Genomic DNA, 21,737 nt, shown 5'->3' with positions numbered 1-21,737 from the left:
CATAAAGCAGCTATCTGTACACCATGCTGCCCTGCCAAGCTAGTACATTCTGCTCCTAACACTGTAACAACTTTAACCCTCCTTAACAGCTTCTTTTTCATCTGCAGCATACAACATATCAGGAATTGCACTGGTGATCTTTGAATGCCCCATGGACATAAGCCAGCCAAAACCTTAAATTATGCAACCTAGAACTATTGCAATACATTACAATTCCTACTTCTCAGGCAGCAAGCTGTTCAAAGAAAAGAATATATTACCATGCTCTGCAAAGCACCATTATGGTTGTGGTTAATAATTATTAGCAAACTCTTCCCCTCCAGCTGTCAGATAACTGCAAAGGAACATTTTTCTATAGTCTAACTTTGCATGAAAAGCAGACTGAATTCTAATTAAATTTAACTTTTTCCTTAAAGCTGGATACCCAGAAATAATATACTATTCCCAAGCACATCTACTAACCCTGATGATCAATAGTAGATCACAGATTATGGCATGGCATACATTATGTTTGCCATCTGAAAGGAGACAGAGATCTTATCATGTGTTATTTGCAAGAAAAATATTAACAGTCTCAACAGCACCAGCTATTTCCCAGCTACAGCTATATTGCAGCCTAGGGTAAAGAAACAGTACGGTTGAGTAAGGAAAGCCATTCTCAGGCCCTAAGTCCTTCTCATATAAAAAGGAGAAGGAGTTTCTCAGTTCTCTGAACTAGCAATGTCAGCAACTCTGGATACAGCTTCCATTTCTTCCATTATCCTAAGAGACAATATGAAAATCTCCACTGTATACACTGGGGTGCAGAATGAGTGTGACTCTCTAGACTATTCAAAATTGGGAGGTTTATTATCCTATTATTGATTTGTCTTTATACCTTTCCTGTGCTGGAATCCAATCTGGGACAAAATCTGGGAGAGGGACAATTTGTTTCTTTTGAGACCATAACATTGAAGCCATTTAGAAGATGAAACAAGCGATTGTACATCTGTTCTCCATTGACTGACCACCAGTCTCCTTTTCTCCTCTTTTGATTTCTTCTTGTGGGAATCTTCAGGATCTTGTCTGTGCTTTGAATCAAAGGCATCTGCTGCAAAGAGAAATGAGGGGAGCACTACATTTCTATTTTAACCAAACAATTTCAAAACCAAACAAAATTAATTTCTCCTTTCTTTACCTGCATTCCCTCCTTTCTTTACCTGTATTCCATGGTCCTATATCTATGTATAGCTCAACTCTTGTTTTCTTTTTTTTATGCTGAATAATGTCCTTAATCTGGAAAGCTGCTCTCAGTCCTACACATCCACTTGCTGTTACATCTTTTTGTTCATCCATATACATTCACCTTCAATTTATTAAAGAAAATTTCTCTTGTATGCTGAAATTCAAGCCCTGAAATATAAGTCCAGTTTGCCAAATGGCACTTCTTCCAACTCCTAAGACACCTCTCCTAAGTCTTGGAAATCAGAACACATAATAGGCATTCAAAGATTGTCAGGCTGACACCACATACACATTAGAAGCATTATGCAATAAACAAGTATTTCTTAAAAACTGTATGTTGAACTCCTACCCTAAGCAATAGCATTGTCCCCAAAAGAATCTGACTTTATTGCAAGGTTGGTGAAATTTCCTCCAGTCACATCACTTGCCTCAAGTTTAAATGATGATTCTGTCAGTTTCTGCTCTGGACTGTGATGGATCATGTGCATGCATAAGAAATCACGGACATGAAGGTCCAGGTTCCTTTTAAGTTCTCAGGACATGGAACACACCTAAGCATGGCAGTATTTTTTGCTAGGCTAGCTCAACTTGCATTTGGCAGCAGCAACAGGTCAGACCCCAGAGTCCTGAGGCAGAAATGGAAGCAATGACAATAATGCCTCTGTTTCTCAGCACAGAGGTTCTAGGAGGACTTTGGTATTTCCTGTTCATTCCCAAAATACTCAGCATGAGCTAAGCTGGCTCTAGTTGATTAAATACCCTTGCTGTATCTAAGTTTACTTTCTGTGGACTTCGGAAATTTATGTACATTTTCCCCAGTACTAACATCATCTGGGGTGTTCCAGTCCTCCATTGCCCAGATACTGTAAACTGCCCATAAATGTACTGCATGTATCAAACTGGCCCAAAATACAAAAAAAGGTACTTCTGTCTCAAATGCCTCCAAAATAACCTTCAGTCTAGTATGGAATATGATCAGAACTTCCTGCTACATTTAAGTATTATAACAACCAACCTGATTCCAAAGGTTTGTTAGATAGACAGTTCTGCAGCTAACACTACAAAAAGGAAATGAGACTTATCTTCAGAAATCATCTTTCAGTGACAGAGGGTTTCTATACAGTGTAGTATATAGTATCTCATGTAGACTGGCATGAGTTCTTTCACAGTCATCAGTCCTACAAACAGGACACTGGGCTGGCATGCCTGTAGAGGTTGGCATTTTACCAGCCCTCCTTTGCTCTGAGTTGAAGCAGCAGTGCCAGATGTTAACTCCAGAGAGAGGCAGGTGAAGGTTTGCAGCTGCTCGATCTTTGAATACAGCCAGGCATTGTTTATAGTCACTTGAACAGTCATTCCCAGTTTTCTTCCCCAAAAATACATAAAGGCCAGCTCGGCACCCCATACAGAGCCCAGGTGAGAGTGGCACAGCTTCAAAATGTCTTGTACATATCCAGCATGCACACAACAGTGCTCCAAAGGAAAATGGAAGTTATCTAGGAAAACATGGAACCTATGCAAAAATAGTGATGAAATACTCACAGTTACTCCAGGCAATTCTCTTAGATGGATTAGCAGTCATGATAGATCTCTTGACTGGCAGCTCCTCTTTCCTTTATTCTGAAACCCTGAGGAATCATTATTTAAAAAAAAAAATAAAATTAATGTCATGCACAGGTCAATATGAACTGCAGACCAGCTCTACGTTCCCAGCCAATAATAAACTGCAGAAAGATGAGATCAGCATTTTACACAAACAGTAAACAAAAAAAGTAAAAATTATAGCTACTCCTCATCTCAAGAAAGGCTGAAGTCGGATTTGACAGGGATCCACAAGCTCAAAAGTGGAAAATCAGGAAATTGGTAATATTGTTTCCCTTCATTCACCCTAAATTATCATTAAAAAGAGCCAGTACGCTAGAATAATGAATGTGGTGCTTTGGCATGCTGTCTGCCAGCTGTATTATATTCTATTATTGCTTTGTGGTATATCTTACCTTTGCTATAATCCGATTTATGACTAAACCTGGGAGTATCTGCAATGCAATTTTGTGAAAAGATTCATAACTTTGCCTATAAGACTACAAGATGAGTCACAAAGAAAATGAATTATGTGTGTGAATGTGGTATAAGGCCCAAGTGTGAATAAGACATAGCAGATGAAGACAAAACGCCAGACAAAGCACGGTACCATACAGTGGCTGAGTGTATTGCTTTGAGACATCAATGCTTTGTTTTTTCCTTTAATAAGTAAGATGAATGAATGAGGGATATTTATGAATCACTAGCAGGACAGCTGTTAGCTGTTGTCATCAAGCAGCTTTTCCCATGGTAAAAGCAAAAACAGGATAAAATATTTAACCCAAAGACTTAGCTTTCTACTTCTTTCTTCATTGCAGAATGGAACATGCTTTTTATTCCTCTTATATGGGTTTTAATACCCATATGGAAACATATAAACCATTCCAGTCTTTGTCCTGCTCACAAAGGAAGGGATGAACAGTGTGAAGGGCAGGGAGGACTTAAAAAAAGCAGGACTCTGTTCTGCACCCTAGCACCCCAGGTGTTGTGTAGCACAACCCCTGACTAGCCTTGGGCATCAGGGCATTAAAGGGAAGCCCTTGCCACAGGGGAGCTGTGACAGACAATGCCTATAGTAAAAGGCCACAGCAAGCCACAAGGCTTGTTCCATTTTTCTCTCAGAACACAGAAAAAGTACCAGACTACTCTTACAGTAATAGCTAAGACAGATTTCAGGCAGCAGCATGCATCAGAGAATGAATCCCAAGTGTTGTCTCATTTTCCAGATGCCCAGAGGTATGGCAACAGATTTTCCCTTGCCTTAGCCTCCAGCACCACCCCAAGTTGCTTGAACAACACCTGGACATGAAATGCTAGCTCTGTATGAAAAAGCATTCGAAAGCAGGTGAAGCAACTTCCAATGGAAACACTGACTTTTTACCTCATCTTAGAAACAGTTAACTCAAAACCAATGTTAGCTGGGATAACCTTCAGCCCAAGATCTGAATCCAAAGAGGTTATTTTCAAAAGGTGAACCAGAGTTCATCTGGGCACCTCTACCATTTCCACTCTGTCAAGCACAAACAAAATGCTAAAGCTGTAACCCACCACTGGCTACAAGCATGTAACATGTGCGGGTGGCAATGTTTGCTGAGGCCATTCCACTGGGCTGCTTCTGACAGGCAGGAATGCCTTGGGAAAGCCCACACACCTTACTGTCCAAGAAGCTGTCCCACACCACCTTAAGCACTGAACCCCAGATAAAGGGAGCGCAGAGAGCTGAGGCTGGTGTCTGCCCACTGCAGGAATGGAATCATGGACAAACAGAATGGGTCAGGTCAAAAGAGACCACAGTGGCTCATCTGGCCCAATCTCCACTCAAGTAGTGTTACCCTAGAGCACATAGCACAGGATTGTGTCCAGGATATTCTTGAAAATCTCCAGTGAGGGACACTCCACAACTTTTCTGGATAATCTATTCCAGCGCTCAGACACCCCCACAGTAAAGAAGTTCTTCCTCATATTCAGGTGGAACTTCCCGGGCATCAGTTTCTGCCCTTTGCCTCCTGTCCTAGTGATTGGCACCACTGAGAAGAGCCTGGCCCCCTCCTCTTGGTTCACATCCCCCCGCCCGTCCCCCTTTAGATATTAACACACTGATGGGGTCCCTTCTCAAGAGGGCAGAGTTGTCATAGCAAAACCACAGCGGGGCCTCAGGAAGAGGGGAAGAGCGGGACAAGGGCCAGGAAGAGCCCCGGCCATCTGGCTCACCGGCGCTGCGCCTTCGCAGCGGCCACCTGAGGCAACGGGCCGCGTCCCTGTACACACCGCATGGCAACGGGCGGGGAAGGGAAGCCGGGCCCACCGGGGTGAAGGACCACGGCTCGGCGGCACAGCCCTGCGCCAGCACCGGGGCCCGGCTGCCGCTGCCCCTCTGGCAGGGCCGGGGGCCGCCGCCTGCGCCGCCTCCTCGCCTCCCGCAGCGCGGCGGCGGCCGCCGGCCGCCCTCACCTGCCTCCAGCCGCGGCCTCACCGCCGCCTGCCCGGCCGCCCTCGGTACCGCTGTGAGCCTGGAGACCGCCCGGTTGCTACGGCACGGCCCGGCCTCACCCCGCGCCCCAACCACCGAGCGGCAGGAGGGGCGGCTCGAGGGCTGGGCTGCCCGGAGGCCGGAGGCACGGGCACGGGCACGGGCACGGGCACCGGCGGCTCGGGGGCCGCTGGCACTGAGCCTGCCGCTACCCCTGCCGCTGTCTTTGCCCCTGCTACTGCCCATGCCACCGCTCTCACCCTGCCCCTTCCCCTGCCACTGCTGCCGCGGGGAGACCGATGCGGAATACAGTCATCCTCAACAGGCGCCTGCACAACGCCGTGCATTCTTCCTTGGGGAGCCAGAAATACACTGGCCAACTTGGAGAGTTACAGAAATCTATATTTAGAGGATTCGAGCCTTCTAGTCTCGTTAATTCTTAATTTAGGCTAAGCCGTTGACAATATTTATAACAAGAGCAGCCACGCATGTCCTTTATTTAAGTCAGAGGAACAGCATACACTGGCTGGGGAGTTGCTGTGCTCACACAATCACAGAATCAGTCAAGTTGGAAGGGACCACAGTGGGTCACTGGTCCAGCCTCAAAGCAGAGTCAGCACATGGCATAGGATTGTGTCCAGAAAGTTCTTGAGTATCTCCAGTGAGGGAGACTCCACACCCTCTCTGTGCGATCTGTTCCACTGCTTGGTCACCCCCACCGTGAAAAAGAAGTTCTTCCTCATACTCAGGTGGAACTTCCTGGGCATCAGTTTCTACCCCTTGCCTGTGTCCTGGTGATTGGCACCAGTGAGAAGAGCCTGGCTCCCTCCTCTTGGCGTCCCCCCTTTAGATAATTACATGCACTAATGAGGTCCCCTTTCAGTCATCTCTTTTCAAGGCTGAACAGGCCCAGTTCCTTTACCCTTCTCCTGGAGAAGTTAAAATAAAAATTATTCAAGTGTAGTAAAATATACAAAAATATGTGCACCATAAACCTGAACTTGGTATTAAAAAGCTCCTGTTGATGTAAGATAATCAGAACCCTAGGTCTTTATTTGCAGTATTTGGTCTGTAAATGTGAGTTCAATTTCCAGCTGAGACACAAATAGGGCTGAGATTTGTGCTTTACCTGTTTTGCTCTGGTTTACTATGCAATCACAGAGTAATAAAAGATCTGTCACTTTATAGAAGCAACAGATCAGCCTTATCTACATATTGATGTTCAGATGGAAACACACACCCACAGGTCATCCTGCAGCACACCAAAGCATTGGATACAACTCTCTGGGATTGGTGAACAGGGACAGGTAAGAGAAGTTCCTTATAAGGCATATAGTTGGGATGGGAACATGACTTTCTGGAGCTCCAGTTTCTCATACAGTTGGAACCGAGAATTTAAAGACTAGCCTAGACATGGCAAATGATTCGGGCTTGCACAACTCTTCCCCTGAGGTATAGAAAAGGCATTTATTTCTCAGGCATGAAACAGTTTCCCATCATATCATTAAAAATAGTAGGTACTGAATGTTCTCAGGAATCTTTCAGACACCATGACTGCCATAGCACAAGCTTCTGTAGAGACCCATATTTTGGGGGGAAGGCTTAAAAAATTTCTCTTGAAAGTGTAAAGTGCAATGGATTTATAAGTGGGTGCCCAAAAATCCACCTAGTCAATTTCTTCATTTGTTATACTGCTTCCAGTGAAATTTTTTAACCAACACTCAATATTCCTCACTCAGGTAATTTTTTATGCACTATACAGAATAGCTCAACCCATTGTCATGCATAAATGCATAAATGTCTGTAAATGCAATAATTACAAGTTTTTTTAAAAGTGATTATATGTGCTGAAACTTTCTCTGCATAGCGTGTGCCAGAAACCTTCACTTGAGGCTTGGCTGCGCTAAACAAAATATGTTGCAAGAAAACATTCCTTAAAATGCTTTGAACTGCGGGACTTATAGAACTGCCTGACAAGCCCAGGGGCAAAGGCTGAGCTGCAAATCTACTTCTGGCTCCCACAGGCTTTGTAATCAACTGCCTGTTGTCTCTTTGGTAAAATTCTTAGGAAAATAAAATGCTCTCTGTGCATCTCATAAGCATTGTTCATGTGGAAGCCCTGCCTTGGCCATTGCCCACTCTGCAACTTGTGAAAATGAGGAATGTATTCTCCAGATGCTGCCTGCTGTATGAAGCAAGGCTGAATAATAAAGGAGGTGGGGGATCCAAGTAACTTGGAAGTGGGAATTGACTCCTTGTCATCTGGGATGATAAAATCAAATCTGGAGCCATTCTGTCAACTGACCTTTAGGCTGAATGACAAAGTGATTTTGACAGGTGGAAACATGTTATTATGTCATTGTAACATGCATCCTGAGATTGCATTAGCAAGCATGACTTTGTTCTGACTTGAATACTTCACCTATCAGTAAATATATTTGATCACTTTTTCTGGTGGATAAAAATCAGCATTCTCAGCATTTTCTCTATAATGTGTAGAACAGGAAACTGTTGGCTTGTATTTTATGATGATTTCTTTTCAACCAAAATAAAGACATAATCCACTCTTCTTCTGTCTTTCATTTTAAAAAAACTCAAAACCCCAACTCTGTAACATCTTATTTCTTTTAGATAACTAAAACCACATTTAACATAAACTTGCAAAATTTCTTTATCCATGCAAAGCAGTATACATGGTGCATCTGATCTAACTGTTCCTGTATTAATAGACTTTATCTCATGGTACGCTGGATCAGTAGGTAAGGATACTCATGGCACTGATGCTTATGGTTATGATAGTACAAAGAATCAAGCTTCATCAGGAAGTTGAATGCTGTCACACATCCTTCCCTGGAGTGTCATGCTTCCTGTTGACTCCCTTTCAAAGAGAAACAGGAATCAGTTGCAAGGGGTAAGGAAAAGAGCAAAAACAAGTTGGACTGAACCTGTCCTTACACATTGTTTACAGTGATTGTCCTATAAAAACTCTGCATACACCTAAAAACAGTCAATCAGCACTGAATATATAAACCATTAAAATATCATCCAATAAGTAAAATACTCCTTTCAAGTGTATGTTGTTCTTGTGCTTCAAGAGCCTCCTAATAATTTTCTAAAACAAAATTCTTCAGAGTATCTAAAAACCAGAGGTAAATCAGCCATAGAAGAGCTGCCCCTGCTATCAGCAGTAGTATACTGGCATCAGTGTGGGATTTTAATTGTTCCTGCCTAGAAGTCAGGCAATCAAGGCAGGAAAGAGCATTGGGTAGAAGAGCTGGACAGAACAGATTCAGTTCCATCTATACAGCATTGCACTGTACATGCACCTGAAGAGAAGTATTTTAAGTTTCTAAACATTCCTTAAAATTGCTCTTTCAGTTTTTAAGGTAAGTTTTGCATGTCAGAACTGTGCAGACTATAGCTGACTACGACTCTACTGACTTTGAGTCCATGGGTACCTTAGTTTATCTGTTGTGAACTTAGAAGTAATCACTCTTTTGGGTGAGGACATTTTAGGGAGGTAGCATGAAATGAAAGAAGCAGACACTGTGTCCTGGGAATGAAGGGCACAAAATGGAGGTAAACTAAAATTTTAGGGGGCAAAGCAAAAGACAGGAAGGGAACCAAGAATAATGTGACTGATGTGCAGCAGTGAGAAGCAAGAATTCAGACTGTAGAAGTGGGATCCACATTAGAGATGTGGACAGACTTGATAGGAAAATCGAGGAGGGCTGAACTGTCATGGTGGAAGTGATGTGTATAGAGAGGCTTTTTACCTCTTGCAACATAATCTCCATAGTAAATAGGATGCCCCAAATAAATGGTCTCATACTGTAGAAGCACTGAGCTGGAGAAGGAAGGCACAGGAGTAGGAAGCTAATATCACTGCACAAATATCTTACAAACTGGAATACCTGTAGAACTAAACTGTTAGCCACGGGTGATAATGAAAATCTGGGCATCACTTCTTAATGTCTAGTGCCCATGTTTAAAAATCTAGTTTCAGGCCTTGAGGAAAGAGAGTCGTGTTTCCAACAGAATCCAGCAACTGGTTGTCCTCACCAGCCTACCCATGGTTTTGCATGTCTTCTCTACTTAGTCATACACTGCTGTGTCCTGAATCTGCCAGTGTAGTCTTGAAAGAAGCATAGTTGCTGAATACGCATATTCTGTTCTTCAGCTTTTATTTCTTCTTTTTACTTTTTCTTGGATGTATACTTAACTAGAAGTGTTTCCAAACTGAAACTTCTCCATTCCTACAACTTTCTGTCTTCTTTCAGTCACCACATGGAGAATGGCTAGGTAGTAATGGAGGTGACCTTGTCACTGAAGAAGCAGTGCTAATGAGAACAGCACATAACAGATCAGTCAAGATTTAAAATTAAAAAATAATGAAAAGATCGCAGGGCTCCATTATCTTTGCTTTTAAGACAGGCACTGCAAATCAAGATTTGCCAGTCCCTGGTACACACACGGTGTTTATGTCTTCTGAAATGGAGGATGAAAGATACAAATACTGCTGATTCCTTATTGCCTTGGGGTGATATTGCCTTACCTAGATCACATGAATTTCTTTCCAGGTAGCCTGCTTGCACAAGCTCAAAAGCATGCTAGCAGGCACTGTGCCAGTACTGGAGATACTATATTGAAAGGAGAATGAGGCAGAAGCTTCCCAGGAACGCTTCCTGTCTTCCTCAACAAATAAAGAGGAGGCACTCACAGCTCTTGTTCTCCCCCAGTCTATTGTCAGAGATGTTCATCTTCCTGTTTTTGGAAGTCACTCTTATTTACAGCTTGTCTTTGACCTGAGGGGTTCTTTTTAAGAAGACTGGAAAGAGCTGCTTTCTTGTTCCGGTGAGGAATTTTCTCATTATTTGCCATTACATTTTCCTGTCTTCCCATCACAGGGTGATTCTAGTAAACATGTATAAAAAGCCCCTGCCTACTTCTAATAACATCTGCCTGCTAATATCCTTTGGTCTGTGAACCCCCAGGACAGGTTATTGAAGCTTAGTAGTTTATCAAGAAATGAGTAATACCAGTAGAGGTAAAAATCCTGGGAAGCACGGAGAGCAAAAGTGGGAAAATAAGGTCATTGGGCTTTTGTCCACACTAGTACAACATGCAAATGAAGGAGACTAAGCCATTAATCACTCTAGTTTAGAAAACAGAAAAAAATTCTTAAATGTGAGAAAAGTAAGGATCTGGAACAGACTTAAAGCTAGAGTATTGGTGGGACACAAGCAGCTTAAAAGATAGAAGTTAATATAAAAGGGAACAGACTGACCAAGAAGGTTCTTCCCATTCCTCTGTTCTAAGGAGTAGGGGCGTTAAGTGCAGGGTAGAAATGAAAGAGGATAGTGAGGCATAAATGGAGAGGCAGGAGAAGTGAGGAAATGAATGAATGAATGCATGAGCAGATTAATTTGCACTGGAGGGGAAATTTTCAATGGAAAATTTGAAATAAAAGCATGTAAAACCCTTACTAAAATTTGCTTTGGGCTGAGATACTCATTTTGTACCATCGTAAAATCACTGAATGTGGAGAGATGTTTCAGACATAGATGTGACAGTTTATGCTGAAGATGTTTCAAGATGCTATCAGAAGACTTAAAAAAATCTGACAAATTTTCTGCCAACACATTTAAAAACCAATAAACAGCTTAGCAAGCTGAATACACTAGAATAACACAAAGCTAAAAGTTCATTTTTTCAGGACAAGATGGAGAATGAACAATTTCCTCAAGTAAGGGAAGGTTTGGCTTATCATAAGGACTAGGGGGCAACACTGACAAAATTGTGCAGTGATTTGTGCAAACCAACAGATTGATTTGTCTTCAAAAACTCCAAGTCTATCTGGCAGCTTCATGTATGAAAGGGTAGAGAGAGGTCAGGTATGACAAAGTTATCAAGATACCTCAGAGTCTCTGGGATTCCAGCCAGGTTGGAGACAATTTTTTGATAATATCTAAAGGTTGTATTTAACTCAAAGGACATTGATTTATAATGATACAGTCTTTATCATTAAAAAAGTCAGGTGGTTTTATTTATAAATATCTAGAGCCACATTGCACTCACTGTACTCCACCTGTACTGTGTGTACTCAAATCAAATCAATGAATGCACAAGGAATTATGCCATTGTATTTTATTTTCTTAAGTGTGTGCCAGGGTGTTATGTACACTTCCGTTACATCATTTGCCTTCTATAGAGAAATACATGTTGTCTAGAAATCCTTGTTACAGCGACTAAGACTGTGTGATTAGGAATTGTTCTGAATGACAGGAAAAAAGGCCAGTAATTGTTAAAAGCAACTTTAAATAATAATTTGCCATCTTGTGTAGCAGATAACAGAGGATCTTCACTGCCACAGCAAATCAAAGTGGCTATGTTAAGATTTCTAATCAAGCCTAGACAAGAAATAGTGTAATATTGTTGTATTACTGCCAAAACTACAGAGAGCAAAGAAGCACCAACTGATGAAAATAAGGGCAAGACCCCAAAGTGATGGCTGCTGCAGGGGTACACAGTCTGATGATGTGCAACAGGAAGGCACAGATGAAAGCAAGCACAAAGGAGGGGGGAATCAGAGGAATGGGAGCTGACACAAAATATCCCACTACCATTCTGCAGGATATATAATGTTATGTAACAATAAATTCAACATTTTAATATACCAACGAAAACCCTCTATCAGTAAGCTGCTCCAGTATAGACCAGGTTAGATATTCTACTGTGGACAACTGTAAACCCAGCTTTTTCAGGTTTTTCAGCATTTTAGGTAAGGTTGATGTAGATTCATCTCCTTGTCAGCTATTAAATACACTGCAAAGGACAGTGCAACAGCTTGAAATATTATTTAAGTGAAATAGTATTTCTTTCATGCAGAGTATGGTGTTATCAAAAGGGATAACTGGAGGTAAGAATTGCAGGTGGCATATTGCTGATCACTTAAGCCTACAAAAAAGGATTTGCCTCATATGACTTCAGTCACTTATGAAATGGGTGATTAATCAGAGCCAGTCAGCTGCCCTCCTTGGCAAGTCAGTGGAGAGAGATGAGTTAGCCATCTCCCCACACCCACGTGTGCTCTGGCTGTCCAGGCTGAGTGTGCCAGCTTGCACCTCAGCGAAGGAGGGAGTGCTTGCAGTGTTAGAAATGGGGGGAATGATGGGCAGGTGTGGTCCCACCAGTGGGCTGTGATCTGTGCGAGGGGGCCAGGCAGACACCCACCCCTTTGTGTGTCACGGTGAGAGGAGCCTGCTTTCAGAGGCAGTGACCTGTGCTGCAGCAGCAGAGAGCTCGGCTGTTCACCACACTCTCACCATTCCTGTGTGCACCAACCCTCCCTAGGGCAGCAGGGAACATGGGGCAAGGCTGTGTAAGGGCCTCAAAGCTCTGCCAAACCCGAGCTGCTGGGAGTTACGTGCCAAAACGAAGTCTCTAAGGTGCTGCCTAAATCTTAAACTGAGATTGCAAGGCTTGCTGATAAAAGGGGTTTAAAAAGATTTGTTTCCGTTTGTAAATATAAATATAAATGTAAATGTCAGCCCAACAACAATCACTGAGAGATTTACAAATATCAATCCTGAAAGCAATATTTATACCCAGCCACTGTGTTTATAATGAGACCTGTGTTTTCAACAATTAAATAATTACCTTCATTCATGCTAAGGGTTCTTTGGCCAAAAGCAGTATATCATAGATGACAGTTCTTTATCTAGCATAATATATGGACAGTTATTTCATTTAGAAAAAAATGGCGTATAATCTCCAAAATGTAATATACAGAAGGATTGGCTTTGTCTCATTGGCAGATAACTAGACTTTCACATTATAATTTTTACATTAGATTCAACAGGATGCATTAAACCTATTAATGCTATATTTTAAAGCATTTTAATGTCTTTTAACAACATAAAATGGATTTGCTGTTGATAACATCCTGCACAGTATTTTGATAATAGAGGAAATAAATATGTTAAACAATTAAGACCTGTTTTTCACCTTTTAGTTTTCAGGTACATTTCAGCTACATTTGTGATGGACATGTTACTCAGCATACTCTTAGGCAGGATTTTGTTTTTAAATAACTTCAGCTCTTTCCTCACTCTAAAGGCTTTTAAAATATTTGACTACCACTGGGTTCATTCAGAAGAGATCAGTAACCTCAGTGCATTGTAATTACAGTCTAAGCACAATTAAGATAATAATTCTCAGGTGTACATAATCCTTTACAGCATAGTTTCTTTAATATTTTACAGAGTTATGAAATAATTAATAGATAACAACTTTCATGAAGTACTTGCTGACATTTTAATCCCAAGGTGTCACTACAGGCAGGACCTGCCTCTCAGAGATAGTGCAATTGAGACTCTGCCCAGGTGATTTATAACTTGACCCTGGTTCCTCCTGCTGGATTGTCACAGGATGTCCATGAAAAGGACAGTGACATGCATCATTCTGTAGTAACCATCAAAGAAGCTGTATTTAGTGACATCTGCACTATTGTCTCCTAGGTAAGGATTTTCAATGCATGTGGGTTTAGCATAAGGAAAGAGCCAGAAAACTGATTCTGGAGGAAATGTTTCGTTATCATCATGAAAGTGCATTTTGCAAAGGCTTTAAAAGGCAATTAATAGCATCAAGACCAAAAAGAAAAAAACTAAAAGAGATTGATTACATCATGATTGAAGAACCTGCTGACTAGGCTTTTTGTTTTAATCAGTGCCTTTTATTTCTTTCACCCTGATTTCCAGTTTCATTCCACAGAGCAGGAGCCAGGATGTCTGCTCACAGCTGTCTTGCTGCATGGCTGGCAGGAGGTGCTGATACTGAGCTGAAATTGCAACATGCCTTTGGGAAGCAGATGCATGGGTGTAATTATACTAATCGTGGATTTTTGCCCCTCCCACTTTTCCCATCACTTCCATCTGCAGTACTTTTATTGTAAATGAAATAGTATTATGTCACATTAATTTTAATTTTCTATGATATGCCCCACAGTTGGTTTGTGTCTTTTTAACTCAGGGCCCATTTTACAAATGACTCATGTAATTGTCAAAGTTATTAGTTTGCTACAAAGCTGCCTGCAATCCTAATTTTTACAGTGTTTCTACATTGCTCACAGACTTAAAATCCGGAGCCGCTCATATTGCTTATTAGTTGAGCAAAATAATTGGAAGTGTTAGTGTAACTATTGTTTTATAGGGCCCCGGGCCATGGCATTGCATGCTGGAGATTCAGTGGAGCCTCTTGTCCCATCTGGGTGGCTCAGAGCTTCCAAGCCAGCCTTTGGCTGGGCCAGGAAGTTCCTTTCTTCATGAGCAGTCCCACAGGCTGCGATGGAGCCACTCAGAAGGACATCCATGCCACGTGAGTCACGACACCAGAATGTGCCCCTCAGGTGCTAATTAAAGTCCACTTCACACACAGGAATATACTTCCAATTATCATACTAGCCATGGAATGCATTGTGGGATGTGGAAAAGAGCAGAAGCTATTGCAGAGAAGAAATAATTGAAGCGTTTAAATGACAAGGCCCTCGTGATTAGTCTGTGTCGTATGAATTATCGCACAATACCTCAGCTCCTGCTTCCAAAGCAGATGCTCACGTGAAGATTTTTCCAGGACTTCCAAGTCCTGGCTTCTCAACAGTCCAAAAATCTGAGGAAATCCGTCTTTTTTTAGTTTCCTTCTCTTCAGCTTTCCATGCCACTGCATCGTAAAGAGACAAAACTATTAGCTCCTCAAAGAACTTGAGGGAAAATTTCTTTATTACTTGTAATATGTCATTCAGAATGTTGTCCAGGGGAAAAAAAAAAAAAAATCTACTTCCATGGGCAACCTCCAGTTTATTTTTTTGTTTTGAAATGACTTCTTATTTTGGAATTTCACTTGGAATAGAGATTCAAAGAGTGTGCCAATTCAAGCCTCTGTTGTGATTCAGCTGTTACTCATCCGTAAAATCAATAACTTTATGTCCTGTTTCTTAATTCTTAGAAGTTTATCATTTATCATCAATTTATCATTACTCTTCTTCATCATTTCTCAAATACTATCCAAAGCATTATTCAGGAGGGGAATAAGGAGACAGCCTATCTGAACGGCTATGCTAAAGCCCAGGATATTTATTTACGGAGTATTACTGGAGCTGCTTTTATTTTACTTTTTTTATTCTACTTAATACTGTAACAAGACCTTCCACCACTTTGCACCTCAAACACATGAATCCCATATAAAAAATCCACTTCAATAAGAAGATCTGTGCCATCAATTGGTCCCCAGTGTGCCCAGGACACTTGCAAGCAATAATCATATCAGATTCCATTTCCTGCAGGTATTTCACTGTGTTTCAAATGGACTTAAATTCTGTCTGTCTTGAAGTGATCTTGCAATGACTATTTTTACAGAGCTGTGATTGCACACTGTGTCCACACTTTGTGGTCTGTGTCAGCAAAATAAAGGGTCTCAATGCCAAGGAAGGCCATAAAAGTGAGCATAAATACACTCCAAGATGTAGGTAATGCGCAACGAGGGTGTTGGCCCTCACAGTTCATATTCTTTTTGTGAAATCATTTGCTTTGACAAGTATTTAAATAAACATATGGTGACAGGTACACCCAACTGTTGAGTATCTTCCTTTTTCTGGTATTGTCACAATGTCACAATGATAAGCATAAAAATGCTCTTGCCTCCAAAAGCAAACAAAGATCTCTTTAGTAAGCTGCTACAGAAAGTCCTGCTATCCTTCTTTTAACTTCTTTGTAAAGTACTCTCTCAGAGACCCCATCAGCCTTCCCCTTTCAGGTCTTTCCAGAGCAGTCTCAAAGAAACAGAACAAATCTCACTGCTGTAACAGCCCCTGTTCCACCTTTGGACACAAACTATGAATAAGCAGCACCAAAATGTAGCTCAAAAGTATCTGGTTCTGAAAAATATTATCAGCGTCCTGGAAACCAGAATCCAGGATGAGCCAGTTTTAATTTTGGTTTAACATGTTGAACTGACGGGTCATAACTGATGGGTTGAATGAGGATCCATGAGCAAGATAAAAACTTATTTCACCCCCTCTGTGCTTGGATGGGTCTGCACATGTAGCAAGAAAAATAGAATGTATTTTTCAATGCTCCAGCAAATTCTTCTCTTTCAATTTATCTTGTCCTGTGATTTCTATCGCTCTAAAGAAATTCATACTTGGAACACACAAGTGCATCATCAGAACTTTTGGGGAAAGGAAGAGATTGATAAAATTAGTAAGAGATAAAATAAATGCTTAGAAGATGTTCACATCTGAGAATGAAAAACTATTACAAAAACACAATATATATTATCTATTCCTGAAAATCTGCACAGTTGATGACTCTGCTGAAAGACATGAAAAAATATAAGCCTGAGTGACCATCAGCATCCCCATGACACAGAATGTCAGTGAGAGGTATGTAAGAGTCTGCTTTGAGGCCAGGCATTGTGTTTGGAAGATCATTCCTGGTTTAATTTTCAGAGGGGAAGCCAGGACTACAGCCCATTTCATTATATTGTGCTGAGCAATTGTCTTCTTTTTATTCTTTACAGTGTCCCCTACCACAGGAGTTTCATGAATGGAAGGCTTCAGGAATTGCATTCATTTTTGAAACTGGCTACTGAGGGCAGTGATAATGAGGGCTGATAGGAACAGCTGGAGAAAATGGCTAAGATGTAGCAATTTAATAGATTTTATATAAAAAAAAGCATGGCACTTTAGAGCTCCAGCTCTTGGCAATTAGTGAAAGTGTGAGGTGATTATAGCTCTGTTACAGTGAGGTCTTCCTCTCTCAGTAGTCTCAGGTTACCATTCAGTGCTTTCACACACCTGCAGTACTGTGCCAATTACCATCCTTTGCTAGGAAATCCTTTCATTTGCACTGAATTAGGCCATTGCCCTGCTGCTTTTCCGACAAGCACAGGAAAACGCACAGATGCTTAGAAAAAGAGAGGAAGGACACTTCCTATTTCCTAAAGAAGCAGGTGAGTAAAACATCTGAAAATTGACACTAAGTGTAAAATAATTCTGCCCTTCTACTTCTGTTTTCTTATTGCCATTGATCAGAGCTGCTGCTCAAAAGAAAAACCTGCTCAATATAACCACAGAATGGAAGACAACAAACAAGATACAGCTGCATATTAACAATGACAGGCTGAGCAAATTAAGCTGTAATTTTAAAGCACAGCATAGCCTCACAAATGTGGCTTCCTCAAAAGAGTGGCTATAGTGGAGGCTGTTTGCATCCTCTGCCATGGGCTTGCAGAAGATATGTCTGCCTTCTCTTGAAGCCCTGGCTATTGGGGTGGTGTAAGAAACAGGAGCACAGGGCTCACAAATAACACTTAGCTTCTAATCTTGCCAAAGTGCTTTACAAACATGAGGCTAGTCTTGTGGCAGCATGAGGAGGCAGGTGTTATCTTCTGCCCAAAATCAAATGACTTGGGCAGCTGCACACATGGAGTCACCAGAGTAGTCAGGGAGAGAATACAGAAAGTTTTTTTAAATCTTTCTCTATTGAAACTCCAGAACTAATTTCCTTCCTCAAAAACTGAAAGGCAAAATTCACCATGAATTTTTCACCAACCAGAGCATTAAGTGCAGTCTCTTCACTGAGGAACACCTAGCATTTAAGGATTATTTTACTTCTAGTCAGGGCTTGTTGCCTACTATGGCTTCAACCAGGCTTTCCATCTCACTCTGTGAAACTGGATTTATATTACTATGAAACTGGCAGTGGCACGAAGTACTTTTACAAATCAAAAAAAAAAAAAACCCTTTTCCAGCTATTTTTGCCAAACAGGGAGGAAACAACAGCAGCAGAATGTCTGCCTGTGTAATCAGCCTCAGTTGACTGGAGCTGGGTGTTCATATAATTGGTTTAAAATATTTAATTAATGTTTATAAGAACCTCTCACAGGTTCTTAGTGCTCTGTGTTGCACTTGAGTTGCCCTTGGTAGACCAGACTCTAAAAGAACAGCACCATAACTCTTTCGGAGCGGGGAAGAGAGACCAATGTGAAAAAACCCTCTGTATCGGTTTCTTATGCTTTTATTTCAGCTCCTGTTTTACAGCCACCTCACTCAAACTGTTAAACAGCAGCTGTTCAACAGTTTCTTACAGGCACCACAGCAGAAAAGAGACTTTTTACAAGTAGATGAGATGGCCTTAGGGGGCTTCCTCCATGCAGAAGAGGATGGCACTCCTGAATGGAGGGAAAGGATATAATAAGGTATCATCATAGATATCACACATAAAAGGGCTGTGAGAAGTGTAGCCTATTGACATCAAATCTTGATCCTCCTGAAAGATTGGTAAGATACAAAAATTTGTTGATTTTCAGTTCATTTTAGAGTTGATGAGGCCTTCTTAACACAAGCTGTTGCACTTGCTTGAATTGATGCATTTCCCAGACCAGTAGCAGTAGCTGAAACAGAAAATATCTCTTGGAAAAGTCTTTCATTTGTAGTTTGAAGTTACTTGTGAAGGCAAAGCAGCTTCTGGCAACTTGTCCAGGTGCTATTTTCCTTCCCAGAGTAAAAGATGTATCAGAATGACACTGGGAAGCTTGTGCTCTTTCTTAAACTTATAACACTGTGTCCTCCTTCTTGATTATTATTTTAATGGCATTTTCAAAAACATTGCATTTCTCTCTGCATATTCTCAGCCTGTGAAGACCTGTACACAAACTACACAACTGTCATAAAAGACAGGCGTGCAGCTGAATTCAGCAGTGATAATGTCAGGCTCTGCATACAGAGTCCCATTTTTCAATTTTTGTTTTGTTGAGAGGGGAGGGGGTTTCCTGTGAGTGTAATGAAGTGGTGGTCGGCTGCTTGTTGCAAATAATTTCTTAAGCAATTTTTACCTAAGTTTGTACTTACAGTTCTCTTTTAGCTCTGAATGGAGAAAATAAAGTTAGCAACACAGGGAAAATAGCTCATTATTAAAAACAAATTATTTTTAGGAGTGTGTTTGTATGTGTGTTTGTGTGTCTGTAATATGTCATCTTCAGATTAGAAAGCATGAAATCACTTTTTCCAGAGAAACAGACATGTGAAAATAATGTACCAATTGGAACACAGCTCTTACCCATTTAAGCCACAATCTGTAGGAATCTGAGAGAACCTCCCTGTAGCTATCTGTGTGCACTGGGCCAGGCTGCGGTTTCTGAGCAGCAGCTACCAAGAACCTCAACTCTAATCCTGCTTCCCAACCACAGGACAGCAAAGTTTTCGTCCTATAGTACAGCAAGGAAATGCTTATCCCAAGTCCTCACTATGCAACTCAAGAAACAGTAGAAAACAATACTCTAAAATAATGTTTAATTTCATCATTTAATCTTTCTGATAAATGCAATGATGATTCATTCATTATTTACTCCAAATGTGGATTAAAATATGCTCACCACTGAAACAAAAACAAAGCTTTTAAGCTAATATCCCTAATAAGCAATTGAGTAATTTCTTTCAGGTCTGAAAATATATGTGTTGCAGACAAAAAAACTTGCTATCATTGTTAAATAGCTCAGTATACTTAACTGATGAGTTCTGCAGCATCTTTAGAATTTAAATTCTGTAACTGAAAGTCATAAATTGAATAAGAAACATATTTTAATTCTTAATGTCATTATACGTGTACTGTATTTTAAGCATGAGCAAACTTGAAATTCACAGTAGATGTATAATGAATAATCAGATCTAGAAGATACAATTTGTCATAGCCACAGAATTAGCTTGGTAAAAACCAAGCCTGACAAGTTAATCAAATAAGTCTGAATATATTGGATAGTATATTTGCCAGCATTTATGTTGGACTTTTTTGCTTTATACCTTAAAAAAAACCAAGAAACAAATAAGAAAGCCTACAGTTTATGAAACTAAAAATCTTGACCAAAAAAACCTCCTTAAATATTTAATATATAGTGGATGAAAATCATCATGCTTTTTACACAAAATATCCTTCTCAGAAAACTCAGCTGATACTTAAAAGAGTCTTTTCATAAATGGCTTGACCTTACAACCCTTTAACCTGATGAGTCACTCCAGATCATGCTAAGGCTTACTCATGAGGAAGAATGTAATTTTTGGATCCTTAGCATATGACCTCACAAAGTATGATGCAAACTCCTACCACGAGTAAGAAAATTACGTGCAGTATCAGGGTGCTGGAATCTCTTGCTGGAAGAGATTGAGCTTTTGTTCTCCCCCCTGGGTAGCTCCTGCTCTCTACTGACTACCACCTCTATCCATGTGAAAAACAGCTCGAGTGGATCAAATGCTTGCAAGTAATAAATCTTCTGACTCCTAAATGGCCTAGTCTGGCAACAGGTTGAGTCTTCTCAAAATTGATTGTGTATCTGCAATCCTTCATTAATGGATTTTGGTTTGGTTTTTTTTTTAGAGGGTTAGCATTGCCAGGAACTGCCTTGCCAAACATGAAATCCTTGCCTTCACAAAGATCGTGAAATGTGTCTCTCCTACCCTCCCTCTACACAGGCAGACAGATACACAAGGATGCACCCACACACACCATCTACACATACACCTGTGATGTATGGGTGTATATGTGTATGTATATACACATTAAAGATGGGTTGGTTTGCTTTCTCTTTTTTTAGGCTTCAGGAAACCTTTGGTTTCAAATTCTTCCATGATAGCTGCTGACGTCAACCTCTGATAGGAGGGGAAGGACAAGAAGGAGGAATTTCATAAAATCATATGATGGTTGGGATTCAGGATAAAACCTTGTCGCTCATAAAGAGCATGTAAACATGGATGGTAACAGAACCAAGTTGACAGCACAAGTTAACAATGCTTACATGGTTTCCCATTTTGAACTTTTCAGTCTTGAGGTGTATTCTTGTTGCTGCAGAAGAACAGGTAATAAGAAACTTGGTATTTCTGTCACATTAAGAAACTGTTATCCTTTAAGTATTATTGATATTTCTGAGCAGTTAGAGGTTTCACCCTTCATGGTGGTTTGTTGAAATACACTAAAAGATATATTTCGTAGGAGTTGTTCCAAATCAATCTCCTGACACCAGAAAGCCATATCTAGTAGAACCATGTGGCTATAAAACCTCCCTGCAGCTGTTGCCTTTGCAGTGGACCCTGTCCAGATCCTCCCTCCCAGCATGGAGAATGTAAACAGAAGATATATTGCAGATTGGGACACTCTATTCTATAGCTATTTTTTCAGCTGATCTTGCAGCTTGGGATGCTCTATTCTGTGGATGCTATCTTTTCAGCTGAGAGTGAGGTCCAGTTCCTGTTCATGGTCTCTCCCTGTCTGCAGATGAGAGCTTTTCCTACTGTTTCAGAGGAGAGGCTACTGTGATGACCCACACCACAATCAGAACTCGACAGAAAATCAAGTTCTCTGGGCTTCTACAACGACAGTGGCTAGGGAGATGGGTGGTACTTTCTCTACTCATACAT

At 41.0% G+C, this 21,737-nt stretch overlaps 1 protein-coding gene across 1 annotated transcript in view; it reads right to left on the bottom strand.

The window, feature by feature from the left end:
* The window catches only part of VWA3B (von Willebrand factor A domain containing 3B), a 59,763-nt gene extending 54,370 nt beyond the window's left edge, over positions 1-5,393 (bottom strand). Inside the window, 3 exon segments of the mRNA XM_058829489.1 lie at positions 878-1,090; positions 2,767-2,844; positions 5,257-5,393. Coding sequence (XP_058685472.1) covers positions 878-1,090; positions 2,767-2,806 — 253 coding nt within the window. The 5' untranslated portion in view covers positions 2,807-2,844; positions 5,257-5,393.
* Positions 5,394-21,737: the final 16,344 nt, after the last annotated feature.

Source organism: Poecile atricapillus, chromosome 1, assembly GCF_030490865.1.
Source record: "Poecile atricapillus isolate bPoeAtr1 chromosome 1, bPoeAtr1.hap1, whole genome shotgun sequence".
In the NCBI taxonomy this organism is placed as follows: domain Eukaryota; kingdom Metazoa; phylum Chordata; class Aves; order Passeriformes; family Paridae; genus Poecile; species Poecile atricapillus.
The sequence above is the reverse complement of the archived record's forward strand: the minus strand, read 5'-3'. Positions and strand labels throughout refer to the sequence as shown.